Genomic DNA, 26,179 nt, shown 5'->3' with positions numbered 1-26,179 from the left:
AAACGTCATCTGGGCTCTTTGAATGAGAGGAAAGAAAGAAAGAAAGCAGACTAACAGAATACAACACAGAGGAGGAAGAAGCAGCAGGCGTATGACCACACAAACATTTCACATTATTATTATAAAGACTACAGTGAAAAAACTCTCCATGATGCAAATATATTAGACAAACTGACCGGGAAAAAACCTTATTCAACAACGTGTAAGCAGTCTCTGTTAATACTTCTACTTATTCTTTTCATTGTTAAGTTTATTCTTAACTCTTTCTTAAAAACTGCTTTTAACTCGCTTTTTGACTTTTGTTAATGATGCCTGAAATGACATAAGCTGTTTATTCTGGTTGCGGTTAAGAGCCTGTAAAGTAAAATAGCCTCCAGTCAATTAAACGGATGCTACTTCTCTTTTCTGTCCGCGCCACTACCGCCACCGCGCGGCTGCTGCGGGCCGCGACACCCGGGCCTCCGCTCCGGTGCGGCGGGGGGAGGTGGGGGGAGAGGGGGAGGGGGGGATCAGCCGCGAGGCCTGCGGAGGCCCAACACACAGCCTGAGACTCCCCGACACGCAAACGTCATTATTCAGTCCGAACACGACGTAAACTTCTGGTTTGAAGCAAACATGTTGAAGGAAACATTTTTACTGAAGCCTGTGTGTGACTGTTGTGACGCTTCATGTTTTAGTTTCTCTCCTCATTACTATTCATATTATGATAAAGAAATTAATATGACCCAAACTAACTCGTTTTCGCCCCAAAATAATTTATTTATATATAATAAAAAGGCATAAATTGAATTCATGAGCTCTAATGGGAAACGAAGCGTATTCTTGTTTTGACTAAAATACCATTTCCGGTTGATCACAGCCAAAAACACAGCTGTTACTAATTAACGTGGACTCAGGATATAGATTATTGATAATCAGAAATCATGTATGAGACATGTTAGTCGGGCAGCGTGTTAATAAACGAGCCGCTGTTCTGAACCGAGCCGACAACCGGAGCTGAAAGCACCGAGGCCCCGGGACGCCGAAACACGAGCCCGGCCATCGAATAGGCAAACGATTTTTTATCAATAACCATCATCGATAGTGATCACACTCTGAATCCGCCGGTAAGCGGATATTAATTCACTGTGATCTGCACAGGAGTGTCGCGCGGCTGAAGCCTCCACAACCTTTAATAAGCCCGATAAGCGCGCGCGGATCGGCTCGTTCATTTCTTAAAGAGTTGAATTCAAATGCGCGTTCTCGCCGCGTGCACGCCGATTGTCGGATTATATTGATAGTGTCGGATTATGGACGGACACCTGTTGACTTTTGGCTGACCGACGGGAAATAAAGCAACCTGTCGCGTCATATAATAATAACGATCATATTAATAACAAATAAATCAAAGGCTTTGAACACTTTGATTTAATACTGTAAATATCTATCAAACAAACATCCTTAAGTTTTAAAACCTTTTAAAAAATAAATAAAATTATTTGATATTTTCATTATCCTATTTTATCATTTAAAATAATCCATTAGATTCGAGCCAATTTCTGATATTCATCAGATCATCCAGATGTTGTCTACAAAAACCAATCTTTCATATTCTTTCTCTTCTTCTTTTAAAGTCTAAAGAGGTGATTAGGCTCTATAGATCAGGACAGTATTGATCAGTGCAGAGAATACTCAGACACATGGAGGGCTTCTGACAACCAGCTACAGGATGATGTACAAAAAAATCAGCATTTATATTTTGGATGAAACATGATGCTGAAATGCATCTTTAAGGGTTTTGGATGCAATAAATGTAACATTCTAACAGAGACTTGCATCAGTCTGGCTTTTAAAGAAGAGTTTTATAGTTTCATGTGGTGTTTTAAATATCTCACCCTGACAACAAACAGCCTATTGTATAAGATCTATATCAGCTGCTGTAAGTTATGCAAATCAAAGTCTGTTATCAACAACACATTGTGTGACTGCATGTTGCTCTGAATGCAGAGGTTTCCTTCTTCTGACAGCACGGCTGGATTAACCTGTTAGGAGTTCCCGCAGCAAAACATCACCTCCAAGTTCCCACTAAGTTCAGAGCACACACACTACTGCCACTGCTACTACATGGCAGCTTCATGATAGACCCACATACCCAGCAATAACTAAGTGTACATAGTGGAGTAAAATTGAAATATTTAAGTAAAGTACAAGGATACATTTTGTACTTAAAGTACCTGCTTGGATCTCCTCGCTGTTCATTGTGAAACAGATTTGCTTTGATTTGTCCAAAATAAAACTATATCAGTATATGGAATCATCTACAAATTTAAATTCTGTGATGATTTTCCATGATTGTTTTCAAAAAATGTGACTCTGGTCTAATATTCAAGCTTTGGGGGCTAATTCAGGTACTTCATTGGTTATCTTTGTCCGCTTCCATTAATACCCTGCAGTTGGGGAATTCTGAAGCCAAGTATAGAAAAAATGTAAAAATTCAAAAATAATTAAAAAAAAAAAACTTAAACCAACTTGCTTGATTGTTTTAGGTATTATTATAATATCTGTTATTCTTTGATAGGATTTCCTTGGATTTTTTGATGACAGATGAGATTAAATTGAAAAGAAATTAAGATTAGTGGTCCAGACGGTTGATCCTTTAAAGTGGAAGGATTACAGGCCTCTCTGATCAGGGATCACATGTAGTTCTTGGAGCTAGAAAAAAACTTGTTCACAATGAAAAACCTGCCAGCCGTTCATTCATCACCTATGTTAAGAATCTCAGGCAACCTGTCTGGATACAACATGCTGAACACTGGTAGTTAACTGTAATGTCTTCAGGTGTAGCACGTTGTTATGGGGGTTTTTTGTTTGTCTTTTGGTGTGTCTATGTCTTTGTGAAGTATTTATGAGGTGGGTGTGTAGGAGAGGTTGGTCAGTTGAAGGCCCTCTACATGTCTCACTATGTTCTGTCATTATGCTGTTTTGTTAATATCTCAAAATTACAAATAAAAAGTCAAAAAAATAAAAAAGATTTATAGTCCTTTGTATTAACTTACCTTCAGTATTTCCTTACATTATTTAATTATTTAATACTTTGAAACTTCTATGTATGATAAAATAAATACAGCCTAGATTTGTGATGAATTATGGAATTTTGTCTTATTTACTACCGTCATTTTCTATCCCTCTCCTAATCTTTGGAATGATGTCTTCTACCTACTTATCTGATGACAGTGTGTGTTTGCTTTTTTCATTGATCAGTTGAACTCATTTGTCATCGTCTGATTGGATAATTAAGGCAGCATCTAGGAACTGTTGTGATATTTTCCCACATAGTTGATGATGGTAAAACAGACAGAAAAATAAATTCATAAACACATTTTTTTTGTTTTTAATTCCTTCTCAGAGCCTCTATAGTTTTGGGATGAAACATTGCTGTGTAGTAGAGATTCATCAACAGGACTGAACTAAAGTCTGTTTCACTCTGATATAGTGGTATTTAAAGAAGAGGATTAAGGCCACGTGTGAAAACTTTGAGTTCTGATTAAACTCAGAATACTGAGAATGAAGTCAAAATTCTGACTTTAAACTCAGAGATCAAATATTTCTTTCACATGGCACTAATCTTCTTCCGAAGGTATTAATGGATATTTGTGCTTTCAGGAGTTCTGTGGTTGGCTGTTGGGGACTTTTGGAAACATAAAGTGACTTCTGATTGTGTTTATTGGCTTGTTAACTTGTATTTTCTTCAACAACAGTTAATATTTGATTAGAGTGTGTTAAGCATGTGTTTAGTTGAGTCAGTAATAGTGAAAGATCTGAACTGTCACTCTGTATCTAGTTTAATTACTGAGACATGATGCCCTCTGGTGGCTGTTTTCAATCTCAGCACCATCAACAAATGAACATAAAATCCTACTGAAGAAGGGGGTTCAAGTGGAAAAGAAGATATATTTTGGTCACTCAAAGTTCACTTACTTGTGTGCTGTGGAGCTTTTAAGTGTATCACATGTTCTTCATCAGCAGATGAGGTTTAGATGGCACAAAACTGTGGATGAAAACTTTCCATCATCCTGAGCACTTATCTGTGTTAGCCTGAAAGTTGAGCATGTTTCTGGTTATCATAAACATTTCTAAATCAGGTTTTGAATTGTTAAAACATCTGAGAAGACATGAGACAGCTGCAGAACTTTAGTCTGATACGTTAGTCTTTTACATAAGAAAACCAGCACTGATGGTGATAATAATAAAACATTTTATTTGTATAGCACTTTTCTAAATACTCAAAGACACTTTACAAGGAGAGAGAAAGCAACAATGAAAACATGTCATGAATAAAAATAGAAACAACTTTAAAAAGAGAAAATACAATGTCAGTAGAATTGTGGGTATTTCAATGAACACCATGTTAGCGAGATAACCTCCAACAGAACTACATATTGGATCCATGATTAAACTGTTAAAGGATGACTCCACCTGCGTTCCTTTCTGGGTTGTTCAAATGGAAACGCCAAATCAGCCAATAGCAAAAAAGCAGTGACGTGCTAACCCCCCCCGCACCCCCCCACCCCATCCCCCCCACCACCACCACACACACAGTTCGCTGACAGTGTCTTCCTAACATACTTGTTTACTGTAAGTTAGAGCACAAAAAATTGTCCAGATATACTACGAGCGATGTCGCAGTGCTGAGTCTGAGTGTGTAGATGTTTAGAAATGCAGCGGACGGAGCTGAGAGCCAAGGAGCAGAGGTGGTGACACAAAACAGATTCTGCTCTGATCTGGAGCTGTTCACTGGTTGGAGGAGAGTTCAGAGTTTGTTTGTTTTTTTTTTTTAAACTCTGAGCAGCAGCAACAGTGAGCGCTCCGTCCGTCTCCGTGGCTACTGGATAGGCAGGCTAGGGCGTTTATATGTAGCGACGTCATCATGCAGAAACCTACGTCAGGTCACGTGAGGAAAACAGTTTTTAGAAGGGCTTGGAAGATTGGCATTTTGACACTAAAACATATGTACTTCCACCAAAATTTGAATTTTCAGATTTGATTACATATGGAGTTTTTGAGGATATAAAAACCTCAGAAACTCAAAAATAACGGACTCGCCCTTTAATCAAGTTGACCTGGAACTTTTGGCCGACCGTCCAATCCGTCACATAACGGATTTATTTGGAGTTATCTGGCCAACTGTGTTTGGCTGCTTATTGAAACACCCTGCAGGTAGGTGTTAACTAAATCCATCCTGGGAGCAGTGAGATGCAGGTGTGATGTTTTCTCTACAGGAAAAGCAACACTGGAAGGGTGTGGTGGAGTTGAGGTGGAGGTGGGTGGGTGGAGGAGGGGGAGGTTCAGAGCTGCACACGTACTGTATTTTGGCCACTGTAGCTTCCAGATGCAGCCGCGTCGCACACGACTGCTGCTAAGTCACTGGTGATCGTGCGATGCTTGGCGTAAACCGCTGGGTGAGTCGTGATGAGGTTTTGATGTAAGGCAATGTTACATCTTCACAGTCAACACAGCTCTAGATACAGGGTGGGGGTGTGGGTGGGTGGCGGAGTAATAATTATACAGCACTCGTCTTAAAGTGCTTTAAAGTGAAAGGAACGAACATGTTAACAGTCAGGTTGGAACAAAAAAAAAATGGGATGGAGACTTGTTTTGTTATCTTCTAGATTTGATTCCCAGCCAACAGATTATTATTAAAACTACAGTAACAACAAGCCACCAATCAAATGTGAGTTTTAGAAAAAAAAAAAAAAAAAAAGTGAGCTTTCAGTTGTGTGTTAAAAGAAGGTAACCGTGCCAAACTGTCCTGGTCGGTGGTTCTGGCTGGGTAATGAGGAGGTCCTTCAGTCTTCACAAACGCTGACAAGCCAAACTGGCACACACATTTCGAAATGTTTTGCAGCGGGTTCCTCGCTGTTGATGCTCTGAGATGAGAGGTGTGGGCGCTGTAACATCAGAGAGAACGGAAACGGCATTCTGAAACAGTCATGACACCTCCTAACGCACAATATACACAATGTTCATTCTGGAGCACGATGAAGGGGTACGTTTAACCAAAAAAACAAAAAACAAAAAAAACAAAAAAAGGTTCATGTTACCCCTTCTCCTTTCCTTTCCAGAAGCCTCATTTGACAAAACAAGTTGGGTTTTATGTTCAAAAACATATCAGACTGAAGGGAGAATTCTGTGACATTTACTTTGACAAATTGGCGCCCTGTGACCTTGTCGTTCAGGGTTTGGACGAGTGGTGGAAAACACTCCTGATAAAAATAGCCTTTCATTTAACATATGGAAAAGAGGGTTGGGGGGCGGGTGGGGGGGGGGGGGGGGGTTGGGAGAGACACTATTTATAATGGGAAGGATAGATATTTTCATAACTAGAGTGGGAGACGAGGATGGGGAGATAAATTCTTAGTGAAAGGACAGACATTTTAACTTATATCCAGTACATGGCATAGATCATACATGAGGGTCAAGGCAACACATTTTTTTAAAACCTAACTACTCAGTAATCAATCTCAACTAGTTCTCAATGGTGCCCTTCCCCATTCCCAAACACAACGTTCCAAAGGAGGGGTGAGGCAGAAGAGGGGGGCATCCGGCATCCAAAGACTGGGGCAGCTGACGTCCTCTATCCTTGATGCTGGGTCTGGAGGAGGGGGGGGGAGTAGGAGGGTGTGTAGGGGTGGTGTTGGACGTGACGTGAAGGGGGCGGTTGGTTCCCGGGGGGTTTCATTGATTGTAGAGAGAGCGCTGCTCCCAGGGCATGGCCTGGATGGTGCGTGGCACGGGGGAAGGCTTGAGCGTGGGCGCTCCGTTCGGATGGAGGGAGTGGCTGATGGGGTTGATGGTGGTGAGGGGACGCTGGGGGGCCAGAGAGAAAGTGTCCTGGTGCTTCGGCTGTAGGGCGAGGCGGGGGGGGGGAGGGAGAGGTAAGAGCCAGAGAGAGAGAGAGAGAGAGAGAAAGAGAGAATCAGCGTGTGAAAGTTATACAAGAGGAGATGGGGAGAAGAGGTGGAGAGAGAAGAATGGGCAGAAGAGTAAAACATCAGTATCAGTGGAATGACTTGTCAGATAAAATAACATCTGAAGCAATGAAGTTCATATGAATGAGGTGTAGACGAGTTAAGAAAAACTGCCACACTGATGCCTCAACAGCATGGCACGCACACACACACACACACACACACGCACAAAACTAGAGCAACAATGAGGGTGTAGAGTATGAAGAGCAGGGCTGCACAAACTGAGCTTCATCATCTGATCTGTTGTCATTAGGCCTCAAATCTTCAGCGTGTCTGCAGGTTTACTTCCAAGATATCATCAAGATGCACTCCCTGTCCTGCTGATGTTACAATATTAACTGACATGTTCAAAATCACTAAATATAAAGTCTGATTTACGTTCATCTCATTGAGTTCTGGATTGTTATTGTTGACGTCACTACAAGAAGATCTGATGGAGAAAGAAACACCAGCTGTGAGATCATCAGACGGGTTTATTCTCCAGATGTTGCTGTGTTCTTATATCACAGGAACTGACTTGGTGAGAACAGTGTGATCAACCTGTCATAGAGGACTGAAGAAACTGGAATTTGCACGTTTTCTTAAAAAAATTACACAAAACAATTACTCAATTATCAAAATAGTTGTTGATCAATTCAATAGTTGGCAACTGAGCAATTAATTGACTAATCATTGCAGCTCTATTGTTAAAATGAGAAAAATAAAATCCAGCTTTTAATACGGTGGAATTGTCCTTTAAATTGAATTTTCATTGAATTAGATATTGTAGAATCTCTCAGTGTGGGACATGATGTCCTGATGAGACTATGATACATCTACATAATCTACATTCATGTATTCTAAAACAAACAGATACAATCTGCATCATCAATGTCATTATCATTTCTCTGTTCTCACTACTTGACCGCTGTTAGATTTACAAATGTTACTGGTATTGATTTTGTATAATAGTGACAAGAAAAAAGAAAAAAGTATTTTCTCTTCATGCAGATCTATTATACTTAAATATATTATGTAGGAAAACACTTTTATCAGACTGTTAGTATAGAAGACCTCTGAGATGACTGAATATCACCTCACACTTTTTATTGCAACATTAACTTGAAGATTTGAGGAACACAATTATTAAATCAAACTTGATGCATCAACTAGAGATGTGCATCTCCATCACTGACTAGGTTTACATGCACACTAATATTCCACTATTATTCCGAATATGACAATATTCCAAATTTGATACGGGTCATGTTAACGGCATATTCCGTTTGGATATTCCGAATTATTTTGATAGTAGCATTTTTTGTGGGATATGTTGATATTTTTCAGGTTTTAGGAGCATTCTTTGACCATGTATACAGCAGACTGGAGTTTTAACCGCAGTTTGCGACACAAGGCTTCTTGACTGTTTACAGTCAGTAAACAAACCAACTAGCCGACAGTTTGCAAGGCTGGGATTGAGATGCATGACGGGCTGGTTGTGTAACGCACCCCTGCACAGGCAGAATGACATGTGCTGGAGCAGGAAGGCAGACAGAGGAGAGGAATGAGGAGGAGAGTGGAGAGATGTTCAGGGCGGGCTGGAAAAACAGAGCGCGCCTTCTCCACGACGGGGACGGAGGGGATTGGTTCTTATCCTGACATGCTGTCATGGACTGACCGTGATGACTCAGTGTGATGCACCAAAAACACTCAGCAGTGTAGTAAACATCATGGGACAACCTGGGTACTGGATGTGCCTGTCACTATACATTTATAATATCAGTCACATCAATATCATTAATAAATATCAGGCAGCAGCGCACTAATGTTTGTCACTCGCTGGTTTACTTCACTGTCTGCGGAGATCTTGTGATTCTCCTTCCCACTGGAGCATTCACTTTCATTAGACATGTAAACAACTTAGTAGGAATATTGTCTTTTTCGGAATAAGGGGAAAAAAACATTACTTTGTGAAAAGTAGTCACTGAGGCTGATGTGATACGCGTCTGGATGCATTGCCAACGATCCAATACATTAAAGATACATATGAAGCAGCAACCAATACAATACCATTCACTCCTACTGCAAGTCAACACAACGCAGTTCAACTGGATACAATGCAACTCAATGCCATGCAGTACAGATTCAATATGGCAGAGTTTGGGTTTATTTCTTACGCATACAGCAAATCATAAATGAACTAAAAAAAGTGCCATTTTTACTTTACATATTTGTTTCTCAAGTACTGCAGATCAGTAAGCATCTCATTTATGACCTCTCTTTTTGACTTCTAAGACATACTTTCACAAAAAGGCTTTTTCACAAGTCCTTTGTAGTGTCTCTAGTTTACATGCATATGCTCCGTGACCCAAACGATTACTGTCAAAATAGTTTAATAATCCACTTATTCTGACGTGTGGCGCAACTTCTCTAGAAGGGCAACGTTTTGGCAGTGCATCACTTAGCTTTAGCATGCTAGCATGCTTGAGAAACAGTTTAGAAAGGAGGAATCGATCTAAATATCAAATTATTGGTCACAAAATATTATTCATATTTCTAAATAATAAAGGGACAAGGCCTGTACTAGTAATTATAAATTTAAAAAATCTGATTTTACTGACACAAAACGATGTTAGAAACGATGCTTCGCAAGTTCATCCCAAATTGTATCCGGTGAACACTTTCCTTTCTCTTTTTTTTTTAACATTGTGAATGTTTATACCGGCGAGTCAATCTTCCCATCTCTAGCATCTACGTCAATATGATTGATTAAAGGTTTGTGTGCAGCCCAAACTACAACATAAAGATGTACAACGCAAACTGAGTGAATGATTAGTGTAAAGAGTGAAAGGCAGAACTAAGTCAGCAGCACAGCCCCAAGTTAGTAGTGTTAGAGAGCTCCTACCGCCAAGTGAAACAGTCACCCCATCCACTGAGTTATGATGCTCAGACTACCCTAAACACAGGTTATTACTGCTACAGTTCTAATCCTTCCTACTGAAGCTAATGGATGCCACTATCAGGAAGCTGATGATGATAGTATCACTATTACACATATTATATCAGACTAAGGAAGCTTTAAGGAAATAATGACATATGGAAGGAAAATAGGGTGATGAAAAACATATATCCAGTTGTTTCACCAGGGCAGAATTGAATATTATATCAGGATTTTACTTCATTCGTTTCTTGGAATTTAAAGAACTTTTACAGACCAATTTTCGCTCACATTTAGTGAGACAATAGAAACATTAATGAGATACACAAAACAACTTCTTAACTATTCTTAAACATAATCATTTCATCATGAAGTGGCATTATTATCAAGTGATGACTGCTTCGTAGCTTTCCACTGATTAATAATGACAAACTGCTGGTGAGTCATGTTATCTAATGATTTCTCTGTCTGCTTTTTGGCTGCTGAGCTAACATAAGCTTATGTTGGAGTTCTAAACACTGGCAGGACAAGCTGCTGCTCAGCTCTGAGGTCCAGATATCCTCATTAAAATAAATATATATGTATAAATATATATGTATATATAAATATGATATGATGTGCTTCAAAGTCTAACTTAGAGATTCCAACTACTTCTTACTGGCAGCAGTTGTTGGACAATATTTGATTGTTGTTGAGTTACACCTCATGAGGCTGGAAAATGACATGCACCATAAGCTAATGCTTAATTGTCTACGTACAGAAAGATTTGCCACTCTGTTGGTGTTTTTGAATTTGGAAAAAGACACAATCCACTCGCTACCTTTTCAATAAGCAAATCCATACATACTGTCTTTTACGGCTACAAAATCAAACGTGCCACTTGGGGGGCAAGTTGTTATGACTAACTTGTTAGAAAACAGTTACTGATTTCCACATCAAGCAGTTGCATTTGGAGAACGCTCACTGTTCTCTTTCACAGCATTAACATTTTATACAGTGCGCTACACTGGGCAACAGTGGTTTGACCTGACAGATTGTTTCTTTTTTGTATACCAACCAACAAGTAAGTCCAATATTCACTCTGTTTTAGCTCTGTTCACCGGCTAGTCTACAGCTAACTGTGTCTGTTTGCCATATGGTGCTGAGCAGGTAGTGTACAGTGTGTTTTTAGAGAAAACTGCTGCCTGCTGCAGCTGAAAAGGACATTATGCAGCCAGCAGCTTTGATTCTGCAGCCCTTGATTTAACGTGGACAACTGGTGAGGTTGTAGTGACGGGACATTTGATGATTTAAGGGAGTTGTTGTTGTACAATGCGCTGTAGAAACCCATTTCCATCTGTGCCCCAAGAATATTTTTAAATGAGTACAGCAGACTGACACCCAAAAGATTTAAGAAGAGAACTAAGACTGTATCCACCAGGAGTCTCTATAGCCAGCAGTCACACATCTGACAAACCATCTGTTGTGACTGTTCAGATATCTCACTACTACGTTATCTGTGTGTTTTTCCTATCCAGTCAATGTGAGGACAGGTTTGAGCTGTGGGCAGAGGCTCCTGGTGGACACATCATGTTAAAGCATTAGTGGCTTTGTCCTGATGTTAGTAGGCAGACAGGGAGAAGGCAGCTAGCCAGCAGATAGCGGACGGCGGATGGGTGGCGGTTCTCTCTCCTACCATGGGGTTGGCGCTCAGCCTAGTGTATCCCGAGCTCATCTCCTTTACCTCAGGCACCAGGGGTTGGAGCAGGGAGTAGGAGGAGGACGGGGTGGCGCTGGAGGAGGAGACGTGTTTGTTGGAGGACGAGCTCCTCATGCTCTGCTGGCTACTCTGGGACGACACCGAGCTGGGACGGCCCTGCTGGCAAAGACAAGAAGAGGTTCAATACACTCTCTAGTAGCACCAACAAAACCATCAAATGAGCCGATAACGGATAACGAACCTGATATCTCCTCCCTACCTGATGCGGGTCAGGCACCGGCTGGCTGGCCACGCCGCCGCCCTGCCCTCCCTGGGACATGGGGGAGACGCAGTGGGAGGGCAGAGGTTCCTGCTGGCCATGTCCTCCATGCTGCGGTTGCATCATGGACGTGGCATTGTTCTGCTGCTGCTGTTGTTGCTGCTGCTGCTGTTGTTGCTGCTGCTGACGGCGAGGATTGTTGGAGAAATTGGAACGACGACTGCCACCAGACTGCATGGGAGGAGGAGGGAGGAGAGCAGATGGACAGAGACGAGAGGAAGAGGGATTTAAAAAAAAAAAATCATTTGTCTTTATGCGCTGTTGGTGCTACATTCATGCAGTTTATGACGAAAGTGAGGAGATAAAAGAGCGAAGGAGAGGTGACGGATGAATGTGATGAGCGCTTTTGTTCCACACTGAATCAGATGCTTGCGGTTTCTTCGGCTGTTCAGTGTAAAAGTTAATGGATTTGAATTCTGTCTCACAGACTCATGACCTTTTGAGAAATGTTTAAACTTACTACCCTATCTTCCTTTAGACCTATTAATGAGGAGATGGAGTGGTCACGTTGTACACACAAACAGATACACTCACACAAACATTTAATTCTTCCAAATCTAGAAATCATAGCTCTACAGACATTAACATGAACCTGTCTATCTTCTGTAACCATGACAACTGAAGATGCTAGTCTTGCCCTTCGTCTTCTCTGCATCGACTTAACCTGTCACCTTGACAAATGAAGTCATTTGGCTGACATTAATTTGAATCTTAACCCTGTCCCTGAACTTTTCCCTCAAGATTTACAGCTACAGTAAGCTTGAACTCTTCATACCTCAAACTTGAGCCAAGAAGGAAAATTCTGGTTTTCTGTTTTACAACCTAGGTCTTATTTTGGTAGTTTGGAGCATCATTTGTGTCAGACATGTGAACACGTTACTCACTAAGCTCTCCAGTCAGTGGACGGTGGGATATGGAGACGCTATAAGACACAGCTTTACAATGAAGTCAGATAGACAATTAATCAATTAATTTGATTAATTAATATAACATGCACAAAAGGTTATTTTTGGTCAAAATGTAATGCAGATGATAGCTGCTACATTAGCCATCTTGTGTCATGACCGTGCTGTAAACAGTGACATGAAGGTCTCCAGGTGGTTAACTGCTCTGACTGCCTCATAATGAATTTAATGGTCACGTCTACGAGAGCGACAGACTGGAAATAACTCTGCACACTGATCTGTGCTTTCAATTTGTGTTTGTCTCTCTGGTTACAAGAGTTGAAGCGCTGGGAGTTGACTGAACAGTTTGCAGATTCTATTTTGTTCAGTTTGTTTCTAGCTACTAGGTAGCGAACGTTAGCTAGACATAGACAGATCAATTAGTGAGCAGACGTTTCTGCTCTGTCTATGCTGAAACTGATTATTAGTCCATGGCTGTTTGGGAAAAACTGGATTTTTTGAATATGCGTAACAATGACAGCCTGGCAGGTAGTGTAGGTCTTCTATTCATTTTGTTCAATCATCCTCAAGCTTGAAAAATAAATATATAAAAACCAAGATTTTATTTTTTTTGGCCATAACACCCAGCCCCACAATGCAGTGGATGATCAAAAAGACATTGTATGGTAACATATAATGTTATCTTCCAAAATAAGTACTTCTGATTAGCTGGTGATTGGTGATGACCAAGCTGTGCCTAATGGTGAGGGCCAGATTAACTCACTAAGGGGCCCCAGGTGGTTATCCAGCCTTGCTAATGGTAGTGAAAAATATGAAAATAAGACCCATGTTGTAGGGAAATAGAATTTTCCTCACTTTGATGCGTTTAAACCACTTCAAAAGTAAATAGTGTATGGGTTTTTAGATGTAATGGTCAGACACCTGCTCTGACAGCCGTTAATCATCATCATCCTCTATCTGCCACCAGTACGGTAATAATTTAACTTTTTTGGTAAATCCAGCACCAAGTAAAAAGAACTGACGATTTTCTGTGTAAAAGTAACATTGTAAAAGTAGTTGGAGGCATTACGTCAGAGGCAGGCTCAACCATCAGTTTCACTTACTGGGATTTTGCCATCACATCTAAAACTCCTGTTCATGTTGGCCCCTACTCCCAGCTACAGTTCAACCTTACCGAGTCTGTGTCACACACTCACACACGACACACACACATGCTCACTCACGCTCACACCAACCTGGTTTTTGGCCGCGGCGCTGCAGCGGTGCTGGGCCAGGTCCAGCATGGTTCGGTAGCTCTTAAAGCAGGACGGGCAGTTGAACCGGTTCTTATGAACCAACCCCACACGCACGCACACAGACACACACACACACAAACACACACACATAAATTTGGATTACTATACTTGAAAATCCACCGAATTTAATAATAAGTAATTGCCTGACCTCTAAGCCCTGACCCTTTCCCTAAACTTATCCTAACCCTGGTCTAACCCTAACTCCACAGCACGCTCTCACTACAGGAGGGTTGGCAGAAAGTTCTTCCAAGCAGGATGCTTGTGAGACTGTAGCTGGAGAGAGGACAGAGGTTCAAGAAAAATGTGCTAGAATACATGCACACACTTAATCAAAGCAAACAATACAAAATATGCCTTGCAATACATGCATATCTACACACACACACACACACACACACACACACACACCAGTGTTTCCCCGACATAGGGCCATCTGTGCCACAGCTTAACCACAGAAACATAAATGATGTCAAATCCTTTCTGAAATGTTTCCATACATCAAGTCATATTAAAGGGGAACTACACCCTATTTCACACATGAAGTTTTTATACAACAGAAAATGCAACTGAAAACCTTTTTCACAGTCATAACGGTCAAAGAATTACAGAAACCAGCAGGGACAATAAGCCCTACAAAAGTACATGAATTTATATTTGTACATTACAATAATTTCTACTGATATCATGTATCAATTAACATGAGCTGGACCCATATGAGCTTCTAGCTACTGTAGCTAACAGTAGTGAGAGAGTGTGCTGCAGGTCTGACGCAGCTGGCTGAAACTCCATGACAAAGCATTTAAGTTTCCTGCAGCATAATCCACTGTTGCATGTAGTTTATAAACGCAGAATGTCCCCAGACAACCCGCAACCACATACAAAAAAAAGTTTGAACTACTACTGTGACTTTTCTTTTTTGAGAGAACTGAATTCAAAGCTTTATTTAACTTTTCAATCTTCTTTTTGAAGCTTGACCCATACTTTTAAAGTCCGGATACCTCTGCTGCTTCACTTTTGGCACCTCTTTTTTCAAATCTGTCCCTCGTGAGTTCTCCGCCTTTATGAGGTTAATGTATAAACAGGATTAATCTGAGTGTAGTGTGATGCTCCTCGTTAGTACCTTGTGTTGTTAACAAGGAGGAGGAGGTTCTCATTTACTGCTTTAACATTGGTTTTTTTACAGTATTTTATACACTGCAAAATTATGTTTTTTCATTTTTGTTATGTGTTATTCATTCATTTCATTCAGTAATTACCATCTAAATTCTGATTTCATACAGTTAGTGTTAATGTACTGTAAAAATCCCCCTCCACCCCCACAAATGACCCTCACACCAGTGGAAACACTGCACACACCCTCTGAACAAATAACACAACACATCGTCATAGCAGCAGCAGATAAAACTCGTCAGATTATGGCTGAGACAAGGTGTTAGTTAACAACTCACTATCACTTTCCCACACAGACCCTCGCACCATCACACACACATATAGGACCACACAATTCATTGGTCTTAATCAGTTTGGTAGTATTAATAATGGGTTTTTAGTCTTTCAAACTCAAAAAGATACGTTTGTTCATAACAGATATTCAGACACAATACAGTGGTAGCTGTGCAGCAGCAATCCATCAGTATAGTGGATCAGTGTGGTTTGACATCACTCAAGTGGAAAAAGCAAGACCAGGTGAGCAGAGCAGTCTAATAATAACCTGAACATTAAAGTTTAAAACACTGCAGCTGCAGCCTTCTCTGCTGCCACTCCGGGAGTCACTGCACAGCACGAGCCCTCTGCCTCCTGCAGGCTGAAGCACATCGTCCCCCACCTCCTCGATTAAAGCAGCAACATGTCAGCGCTGGACACACATGGTGTGCTGCACAGTGAACAGGTAGAGCCCTCTAGCAGAGTGCTGAGAGTGATGCAAGGAGGTATACAGCAGACTAATGGAGGCTTTTCAGACCATTATTTTGCAATGTCAATCAATGGTCACTTTAAAGAAGAAATAACACTGATGGATACTTTATTATTACATCAAATGCACACGGGTGGCTCAGGGGTGGCTTCTCTGACTCGGTCATGTGTTTAGATCAACACAACAGGTTGTGTTTGCTAGAGAGAAGCCTGGGAGGACTCCAGTCTGTTGCACTGGCGGCACCCTCTGGTTTGTCAGGCTGCCTACATGGAGCTGGGCTTGATACTGTGACAGATATTACACCCCCCCCCCTGTCCTGATGAAGCTCCTTGCTGGTAGATAAAAATCAGCAGCGAGTGACACCATGTGTCACAAATGTCACTCACTGCTGTCTACACGCTCCTCAACAGCAGAGTTAGCAGTGACAAGGCTGCACAGCAGGGGAACGGGACTTTCCAAAGTGGGGGGAAAAAAAGTGATGATGAATTTGTATCGGTGGAAAGTGACAAACCACTAATAAAATACAAGTATTAAAATAAAAATGTTGTAAATTGAAAAAGTCATTCATTGCATGTTAAGACTGAAGAGCTGAAAATTGTGTTGATTTTTTTGCATTTAAAAAAAAAGATGATACTCTATATTTTACTTGTGTATTAATCCCCAACTGAAAATAGGCCCCAACGAATGCACTATATCCTCCTGTCTAAGTAACACTTGTTAACTACAGTGCCCCGCCAGTAAAGGAAATTACTGAGCCTGTTTTTAAATGAAACTATACATTTGCTTTTAAAGACTTCCATCTTCAGTAAAGGTATGTCATCCTGTACCAAACACACTGTACTTTCAGTACCATGTTTACTCACTGAACAATGGATTCAATAGGTTAATTGATTTCCGTGATTTATTCAATGCCAGAATTTATACACAATATACTACTGTTAAGATTGAAGATTCATACGCCAGCTGCTTGTAAATCAGAAGAGAAGAGAGGAGCACAGGAAAAGTCTTTATAGAGGAACAGCTGATCAGAGCACAGCATGCTATCAGCAAAGATTTTGCTCATCTTCTCTACAAGGAAGAGTGATCCATAAACTTAAATACAGCATCAATCACATTCTGTACTTTTATGTTGCAATCACAAAAGTCCTACATCTAAATATCTCATTACATTTCATTCAAATATAACTGTTGCTAGCTCTCAGGGTTTGCAGAAATATTACCCTCATCCCTCAAACCCAATCATCCACTCCTTTCACAGCAGCATCTCACACAGACCCACCTGGTTGGACGCAGCAGCGGTACAACGGTGCTGAGCCAGCTCCAGCATGGTCCTGTAGCTCTTGCAGCAGGAGGGACAGTCAAAGCGGTTTGGTCCGTCATCGTGGATCCTCTGGTGGTTGCGGAGGTACCGGGCCAGGCGGAAGGCCTTCCCGCACAGGTCGCACATGTAGCGCTTTTGACCGTGGATTCGCATATGGTTACGCAGGGACATGTAGTTGGTGTAGGGCTTGCTGCAAAAGTCACACCTGAGTTTTGGAGATAAAATTGGTGTAAAAAGGTTAGAGGTGAAGAATGTTTTCAACAGTACCTGGAAGGTGAGAGCATCTTACTCGTGTATCTAAAAAGAGTCTCTACCTGAAGTCCCCGGTCTTGTGGGTGAGCTTGTGGTTGAGCAGGGAGCTGGCGTGCTTGTAGGCGCAAGTGCACAAGTCGCAGACGTACGGCCTCTCATCCGATTCCATGTCGTCTGACGCTGTTGTTGCTGGTGGTGGCGCTGGCGCTCGGGATTCCAAGGAGAGACTGGAGCTAGAGAGCGACGCTGAGGAGAGGCTTGAGGTTGAGAGTGCGGCTGAAGAGGAAGGGAGCTGATCACACCAGCTGATGGTCGAACTTGGCTGTGAGAGGAGAAGAATTCATTAAAACTCAGTACTACAACTGCAACTAACGCTTTCATTACCGATTCATTCATTATCTTCCTGGCGATTGTTGAATTAAAAAGTGGTATAGCATTTATAATATTACATCCAACCACACGTAACACTTTTGAGTGTAATGTCATCAAATACAATCATTTGTTATTTGGAGGTTGCTGCTGACAGAGACACACTGAGTGGCAACAATGATAGAGGACAAAGTAAAAAACGTGCTTAATAAAATTCCCAACCAAGAAATAAAATATGGCTTTAAACTAACAAACCAACACATGGACGCAGTTGACCAGCCCAGTAACCCCATCACAGAGAGACAGAGATAACATTTCTGAACCGAACCTGACACGCCATATTTATATAAATCACTTTACTGTATCTTTTCACTTTCATTGTATAAGTTTGTTCAGTAAATCCACTGAGTGCTCAACGCACTACATACATGAAAAGCAAATGCAAGTGGACCACAAATGAGAAAATGAAGAAAGCATCTTCATGACTTTGACAACACATTTACAAAAAACGCTGCAAATTGAGAAACACCAAAAAATGATGGTAACACTGGTGATGACACCGAGGTTGTGTCTGAAATCACTACTTTCAGCATGTCTGCATTTGTTTGTATTTCTGTATTTGCAGCACATTACTTTACGCCACATGTGTTGTCAAATGTTGTTTTCTTAAGTTGCATTGCATTGAGCTCCATATCCCACAGTGGTCTAGAAATTGAAGGACTGAAATTGCAAAAATAAAGGATAATATAAAGGATATGTATGAATGCAAGGAGCTACAACCTCCTTTCAAATAATCCAACTGAGCAATTGAGGGAAATAAACAGCTCTTAAAGAATGTGCAGCTGGCCTCTAAGCCATTTCTAAGACATGTGAACACAAAATCTGTTCACAAAACAAACCTGTTTCTATCTATCACACTCCATTGTACTACTTAACCACACTGTACTTAAGTACGGTAAAACTGTGAATCAGCCTCAAGCAGGTGTTCCTGTGAGAAAGAGCACTGGTGACAGAGGCCACCAAGACATCCCATCTCATCCACGGCGGAGATGGGAGACAACGTGCACATAATAGCTGCCCAGGTGCTGGTGTGCGTGTGTCCAGCTGGGTCACACAATAATACGATAATCATCTGTAATTTTAAATCATCATTTTAAAGATGCGGTGTGTGACTTCACGTGGCCAAGGGAGAATGAGGGGAGAAACAGCAGGTGAGTGACACCTGGAGAATGCTGAAAACTGCCATATATTAAAACAGATATGGGAGAAAACTAAGCTGTTGGAAGTTTCTGAGAGGAAATTCAGTGCTTCAGTAGATGAAGTCCCTCATACATACACAGTATTGTATGCGTGTCACAGTGGATGATAACATAGCAGAAGCCTGTAAGGTCACCCATAGTCAAATGTAGAATTTTTTTTTTTAAAGATCCCCTCCAGACATGTTTTAAAGGACCAGTGTTTAGGATTTAGTGGCCTTTTAGCAGTGAGGTTGCAGATTGAAACCAACTGAATACCCTCCACCTCCCCTTCCATGCGGAGATGGTGAGACAGTATTTGGTTTGTCTGTCCTGGGCCGCTGTAGAAATATGGCAATGCAACATGTAGATATAAAGGGCTCAATCTAAAGTCACAAAAACACAGTGATTCTTATTTTCAGGTGATAATATAATAATTAAGACATAATTATGAATATTATATTCCATTTGCCACTAAATTCTACACACTGGACCTTTAAGATGTATATAAATTATTTTGTGAAGTCTTCTCCTTCTCCCTCATTAAAAATTCTCGGATCTATAAATATGCAAATATATTTCATTTAAGAGGTTTAAATGTCTCCTACTTCACTGTAAGTCCATTCTCAGTGTTTGTGCACTGGAGGCTTCAAGTTTCCACATCACACTTGTAGAAGTTGAACATTGGACCAGAATTGTCTCCCAAAGTATTTATGATGTCACAAGTCATGCTTGTAGGCCCATCCCTTAAAAGTGGACTTTCAATGAGCTCAGAGAAACTTTCTACTTTCTGCAGATGAATATGAAAACAAACTCTGCACATACATCATTCTGCACAGTGAAGCTCAAACATCCAACTGAAGGAACAAGGAGAAAAACATATTTTTGAGTGGAGGGGGGCTTAAACATAAATGAATGTGTAGGTGTCTGTGTGTGTGCTGTGCAGATAATCTGAGAGAGCGACCATGAATGAACCGCACAGTCTGGCATCACAAAGAGGTCTTTCAAAGTCCTCCGCGGGGCGTCTTCCGCTCCCGTTTCCTGCGGGACAGCCCCGCCGTGTTTACTTTGCGCTGCTGCTAACAATATTGGAGGCCCATACACACACACACACCTCTGCTGTAACGCTCAAATAAAACCCGTTACGGTGCACGATATCTGAGCCGAGCTTTTCAACGCATAGTTTTAAAAACAAAGAGAAACGCTGCTTTCCAGCGGTGCCTTGCTCTGCACAGGCTCCGGTGGTAGATAAGCGTCCTCGAGTCGGCTGAGAGGCGGCCAGTGTTGTCTGTTAGCATTCACCTAGCTTGGTGAGGCTTAGCTACAATAGCAAGTATTTTACGGACACACTGCCGTCTCTTCAAAACACAACAATGACAGAGTGCGCTGGACATAATGTTACACGTCCAAAGTCACCAAACCGTGTACGGCGGCGTAACAGCAACAACATACAGGAGCAAATAATTACTAGCCGCTTAGCTCGGCAGCTAAGGAGTGAGACTAGGCCGTGAGCCGCTCAGCATGACGACGGTTAGGTTAGCCGGACGCTAACGAAGATGCTCTCTGACTCAACCTGCAGCTTCACGTCGCACAGCGTAGCCTCACTGTACCACAGACACTCAATTAGCAGCCCTGTATGAAAAAGATACTTAGCTGAAGGTGTAAGCAGTAAAAATAAGGCTCCATTGGCCGTTTGATAAGCTATTTGTTTGCTGGCTAGCGCTGGTGGCAGCTTGCTTTCTTACTCCGGAGTCGTTGGGATCCTTTTTCCAGAACAATTGGGAGCAGTGGCCGAAAGACTCTGTCGATGTCACATAATTCACTCCGTTTCTGTCCTGAAAGTCTCCATGTGTGCTGCCGGTATTTGTCCTGGCGTACATCGTCGGTTTTCGGATTCTTCGCCTTGTTTTCTGGCTGAAAAGAAATAGGGCCGCTTTGTCGGGATCTTCTTCCGAAAAGAAAAATATTTCTTCTGTGAAATGAGCGTTTTTGGCGGCGGACATATCGAAGCATGCGGGGCACTACCGCCGCCTGTTGGGCTGGAGTGTAAGAATGCATTTGTGGTGAACGCAAATACTATTTATTGGTACAGTGTTGAGATAATTAAACAGCTGAGTAGTGTGCTTTGTTTATATTACCTGATAATATTCAGCTACTGATTCAGCTTGAGTGTAAAAAACACTCAGTACACAGTGTCAAAAGCATTTGACAATTTTATTTCTAGCCTACATGGGTTAAAAAGAAATAGGGGCCTAATGTTTGTATTTTATTGCATGTAAGACTTTTTTTTTAACTAGGTGATTGGTAAATTTTAGCTGAAGAATGCTAACTAACAGTCAACCAGTCAACTGATCTAAGTGCACAACAGACAGTGGAGCAGGAGAATGAGATAAAATGATAAGATAATATAAAATGTATTAGAGCTGCAACATTGTCAGCATCCTAAAGTAAACACAGTTTTTAGTCACCCCAACTATCAGACACTTTTGTCAAAGCTCATCGATCCAGGGTTTAATGGCTGTGAAACTGGGCCTCCAGATTTGATTTATAGAATATGTGGGATACTGTGTTTGATTTCATTGCTTGTAAAGCACAAGTTATGAGATTAATTAAAATTATATAAAAATTGATATTTTTTATAACCCTCAACCTATACCATTTTGTTTAAAGAGGTCTATAACCTGATATGCTTATTCTCTTTCTGCTTTTCAGATAGAATGAAATTTACCTCCAGCCCAAGCAGTAAAGGTACACTTTTTAAAAAGCCAATATGTTAAATCAATTCTCAACACTTTCTTGTGACTATTTGAGAATACTTGAGTGTTTGGGTACATGATGATGTTTATTGGTTATAAATCTTTTCCAAGGCTGGTCTTTATTGCAGTGATTATGGTTCCATTATAACAAATCTGCACCACCTGATCTGTCATCTCTCTGCAAGACTTGTTTTCCGCCAACAAGTTCATACTGGTTTAGCCTTTGATACCAAGGTCATGAGCAGATACTCTTTATTCAGTCCTTCCTAGAATAACAAAACAGTCCATTAGAAAAGATTGGTGAAGACACAAGTGAGCTGACGGCGTTGGTACAAATATTCATGGGAATAACTTGAGTCACTATAATGTAGTTATAAGCTGTCATAAGGACATTTTAAGTGTTTATTAATGTACAGTATTTGTCAGCAATTATAACTTCTCCTATGAGGACATGTTTTATGTTTGATTGGTCTTCAGTGAAGACCAATCAAACTCTTTTACATGGTCTGTTGAAACAGACCATGTAAAAAGATGTGGCTCCTCTGGCAATCAGGAGACAACAACTTACCTCTAAGTTGTTACAATTATTGTGGCTCTTCCTCTCAGTCATGTGCTTCCAGGTGCCCCCATCATTGCCAATGAACCCTGACAGTAGGAAAAGCCTTGTCCAGCACCTTACTTTGCTTACCCCACATACCCCAAACTGTACTACAATTGCAACTGCAACAAAAAAACTGAAAGTCCAACTAGATGAACACCCATCAAGCCCTGGTTCTAGGAATGTGCCCCAATATACTTGTCCTGATTTACTTCTTACTGATCTTTTTAAACCGATCATAAAAGTCAGTTTTCTGGTTCCTGACACAAGTTTGCTTTGGCTGATGGGACAGCATCTCGCATGCCCCTTTACCTGGTTGTGATAGCTTTGTGGTTCAAAGAGGTAATGTTTTTGATGTATATGTTATGCATAGAAAAAACATTCATAAATGAGAATAAGCCAATTTGATTTGTATCTCTCAACCCCAGTGTGGAACATGATGGAGGGAAGAGGCTGATATCAGGACCAAGGAAGTGTGAGTGTGCATTTATGTACCTTGATTCATAAAAACAAAGCACCACATATTCAATCACAGAGATAAAAACCTGTGCTTGTGACATTCCCGTTTTTGTTGTAAAGACGCTGGCTGATATTATGTTACATTGTAGAGAAATGTAACAGATGTTAAGTGTTGTTTTATTCTTCCCATTAGGTGCCTGTGAACTCACACTGGACCCAAACACAGTGAACCAAAGCCTGTCTTTGTCCGAGAACAACAGAAATGTGACAGAGGTGATGGAGAAGCTGCTGTATCCTGATCATCCAGAGAGATTTCACTACTGGAAACAGGTTCTGTGTGGGTTTGACTGGGCGTTGTTACTGGGAGGTGGAGTGGAAAGTAGAGGGTAATGCATAAGTGATGTACAGAAGAATCAAAAGGAAAGGGCTAGATGATGAGTGCTGGATTGGACAGAATGGCAAGTCTTGGAGTCTGCTGCACTGTGATAATAACTACTCCTTCATTTACCAAGGTATATTTTTCTTCCAACTCTGCAACAGGACAACAAAGCCATAAATCCTACTGGACAGAGAACAAACAGCTGACTTTGTCATGCCAAAGCGAATGGATTTTATTTACACATCTAGTTTGTACAACAAGGTCATCCATTGTTCCATGTGTGGTACACAAATAAAACAAATCAAAGTGAACACGTGAGTTGTGACTTTATTATTTTTTCATCATGATTAATATCATTATTCCAGGTAAAGACTTTGGCTATGATGTGTGTTATATATTATGAGTTCATATTATAGTCTACAACACATATTTTATTATTTTGTGTCGAAACCCAGAGACTTTTTAATAAGCGGAATAACTGGCACATAAATAGTAACTAGATTATGTACAACATGTACAATGTATGAAATCACAAATACTGTGTCAAAATAAAAATGTCAATATAAAAAAAAAACTCACAATGGCAAAAATGGACAAAACAAAGCGGAACTGCTTAAATATTTTTCATACCTCGTATGCAAATGCACAAAAGAACAAGCAAAGAAACTGAAAAAAGAAATCACTAGGTGAGCAATTTGTGCAATGGAGCAAAACTAGTTTTGTTTATTACATAATATAGTGCTCACTATAGCAGCTCAATACTGCCTTTTCATGGTGACACACCTGTGGAGTACCTTTTTGGTGTGCTTTGCTAGCTTATCTAGGTAACACCGTGGGTTCAAGTATGTGTGAAAAAATATTTAAGTTAAATATTTTGTTTAAATTACTTGAAGTAAGACTAATTTACAACACTGGTAGAATAACACTCCCTAAGTTTCAGGCCAGTTCACAAAGACACCAAAGGCAGCATAGAAATCAACTGAGTTTCCCCATTTTAAATCACATGATCACTTGCTTACAGTAATTAGGTGCTTTTTTTGAAGAACATTGCAAAGTTTAATAGTGTTTCTATTTTTCTTGAATGTATTTGTAATTAATTGAATGAACAACTTGAGTAAACGTGATTTGTGAATGACTAAATCACATTTTTTATAAAAAGTTTCTATCAAGCTGAGAAACTGCAGAATTCTTCTGTATGATGGTATGACACCCTTCAACTATTACTAAAATGTTAAGATATGGATGTTGGCACATAATATTGGCACCTATAGATACCTTTATTATCAGTATTCCTCAGAGACCCATACTGGTTAAAGGCTTTTGGCACAGCACTGAATTGTCACTCAAAGGCTCAATAACAGCTACTGACGTTAATATTTGGACTACTGCTAAAAACTGATCTGATGTAGTATACAGTGTGTGTACATCATGTAGACATTCAGTTGTGATGAGACAGCCAAATTAAAGGGTTAGAAATGCAATCAGATGATCACATGAGAACAGAATTTGAAATATGACTGCTGGAGAGCATCACTTAAGACCATACCAGTGCTTTTGCATGTTGTAGTCATTTACAAGATATACACAAATACCTTCCATGACTTACCACAAATTTACAAATTTGTTTTAGATTTTTTTTAAAGAAACTGTTCAATATTTTTCTGCACTATAGCCGAAGATGCTGCACAGAAGTGCTGAGCGGATGGATACACGGTTGTTAGTCAAGAAATAGTTTCAAAACAGAACTCAATCTAAAACCACAAAGAGCTGTTTTACATTTCTGTTTGTGTACAGATTAAACAAATGAGATACTGGCAGAGCCAGGTTAGCCATTTAGCCCTGCTTACAGTCTTTAAGCTAGGCTAACTAAGTCTTGACTCCAGCTGCATACTTAAGAGACAGTTATGAGACTGATGTCAATCTTTTCATCATTAGCTCGGAAACAAAGTAAATGAACGAAATTCCCAAAATGTTGAACTATTCCTTTAAGTGTTCTTCCTTTAATGCTTGCACTGGTTTCCATTCATTCCCACACAGTATGAAAGCCAATTTGCATTTATTACTGCAGATGGGTTGGAACATCTGCTCAGCGTTGCCACACAATGAGTTTAACAATACAACACGTGATGTTCACTGTGAGGAACACTGAGCTCAGGTAAACCTCTCTTTGAATTGATTTTCACACCATCATGAAATGAAGAAAACCAACAGCTACCTGGAGGATGGTTAAAAGACTACCAAACCAGTCCATCATGTTTTACAATTTCAATGGCTCATAGAAAACATGCAAAACACCAGTATGGTCGTTTAAGATCGCTCACTGTTTTTTGTCCTACACTCCTTAAATCTAGTTTCTGTGTCTGAATTCCAAGTGAATGACAGGCCAGTTCTAATCAGTAATTGTAGAGCTCTGTCTTGAACAATTGGAAGTGTTTCTACATACAATAAAGTGAACATCAAATTACTTTACTTTCTTTTTGTGTATTCCCAAATATTTTCCAGCACCCAAATTTCAGTAGGTTTCATTTGTTTCAAATATACAATGATGAAACATTGGTGTGGATAGATTAAACACAGCACAACATCTCTACAGCGACTGACAGATTATAAATAGTGTTTGGTTCTAGTGGTATGAAGATCTGCTGCTGCAGTGTGTGTGTGTGTGTGTGTGTGTGTGTGTGTGTGTGTGTGTGTGTGTGTGTGTACCCGAGGAACTACATTTGTGAGCAACACTTCCAGTCACAAGTTGTGAGAAC

At 40.6% G+C, this 26,179-nt stretch overlaps 1 protein-coding gene and 1 long non-coding RNA gene across 7 annotated transcripts; one reads left to right on the top strand and one right to left on the bottom strand.

The window, feature by feature from the left end:
• Positions 1-4,211: 4,211 nt before the first annotated feature.
• LOC137201045 (zinc finger protein 646-like) lies at positions 4,212-21,235 on the bottom strand. 6 transcript variants are annotated; one of them, XM_067615879.1, is made up of 7 exons: positions 20,977-21,235; positions 17,690-17,949; positions 17,334-17,580; positions 14,083-14,172; positions 11,865-12,113; positions 11,648-11,782; positions 4,212-6,882 (listed from the first exon to the last, which is right to left on the bottom strand). In XM_067615879.1, the coding sequence occupies exons 1-7, from the start codon at positions 21,232-21,234 to the stop codon at positions 6,715-6,717; spliced, it is 1,407 nt and encodes a 468-aa protein (XP_067471980.1). In that variant the 5' UTR covers position 21,235; the 3' UTR covers positions 4,212-6,714. The 6 variants fall into 6 exon arrangements, with proteins under 6 accessions (XP_067471980.1, XP_067471975.1, XP_067471978.1 ...); XM_067615874.1 differs by having other exon boundaries at positions 11,600-11,782; positions 20,977-21,231; XM_067615877.1 differs by having other exon boundaries at positions 11,600-11,782; positions 11,883-12,113; positions 20,977-21,231.
• A 1,717-nt stretch (positions 21,236-22,952) lies between these two features.
• On the top strand, positions 22,953-23,720 carry LOC137168038 (uncharacterized). The gene is made up of 3 exons (XR_010924226.1): positions 22,953-23,060; positions 23,238-23,374; positions 23,585-23,720. It is a non-coding gene; the product is annotated as an uncharacterized lncRNA (long non-coding RNA).
• Positions 23,721-26,179: the final 2,459 nt, after the last annotated feature.

The sequence above is a fragment of the Thunnus thynnus genome, chromosome 17 (assembly GCF_963924715.1).
Source record: "Thunnus thynnus chromosome 17, fThuThy2.1, whole genome shotgun sequence".
Lineage (NCBI taxonomy): Eukaryota > Metazoa > Chordata > Actinopteri > Scombriformes > Scombridae > Thunnus > Thunnus thynnus.
The sequence above is the reverse complement of the archived record's forward strand: the minus strand, read 5'-3'. Positions and strand labels throughout refer to the sequence as shown.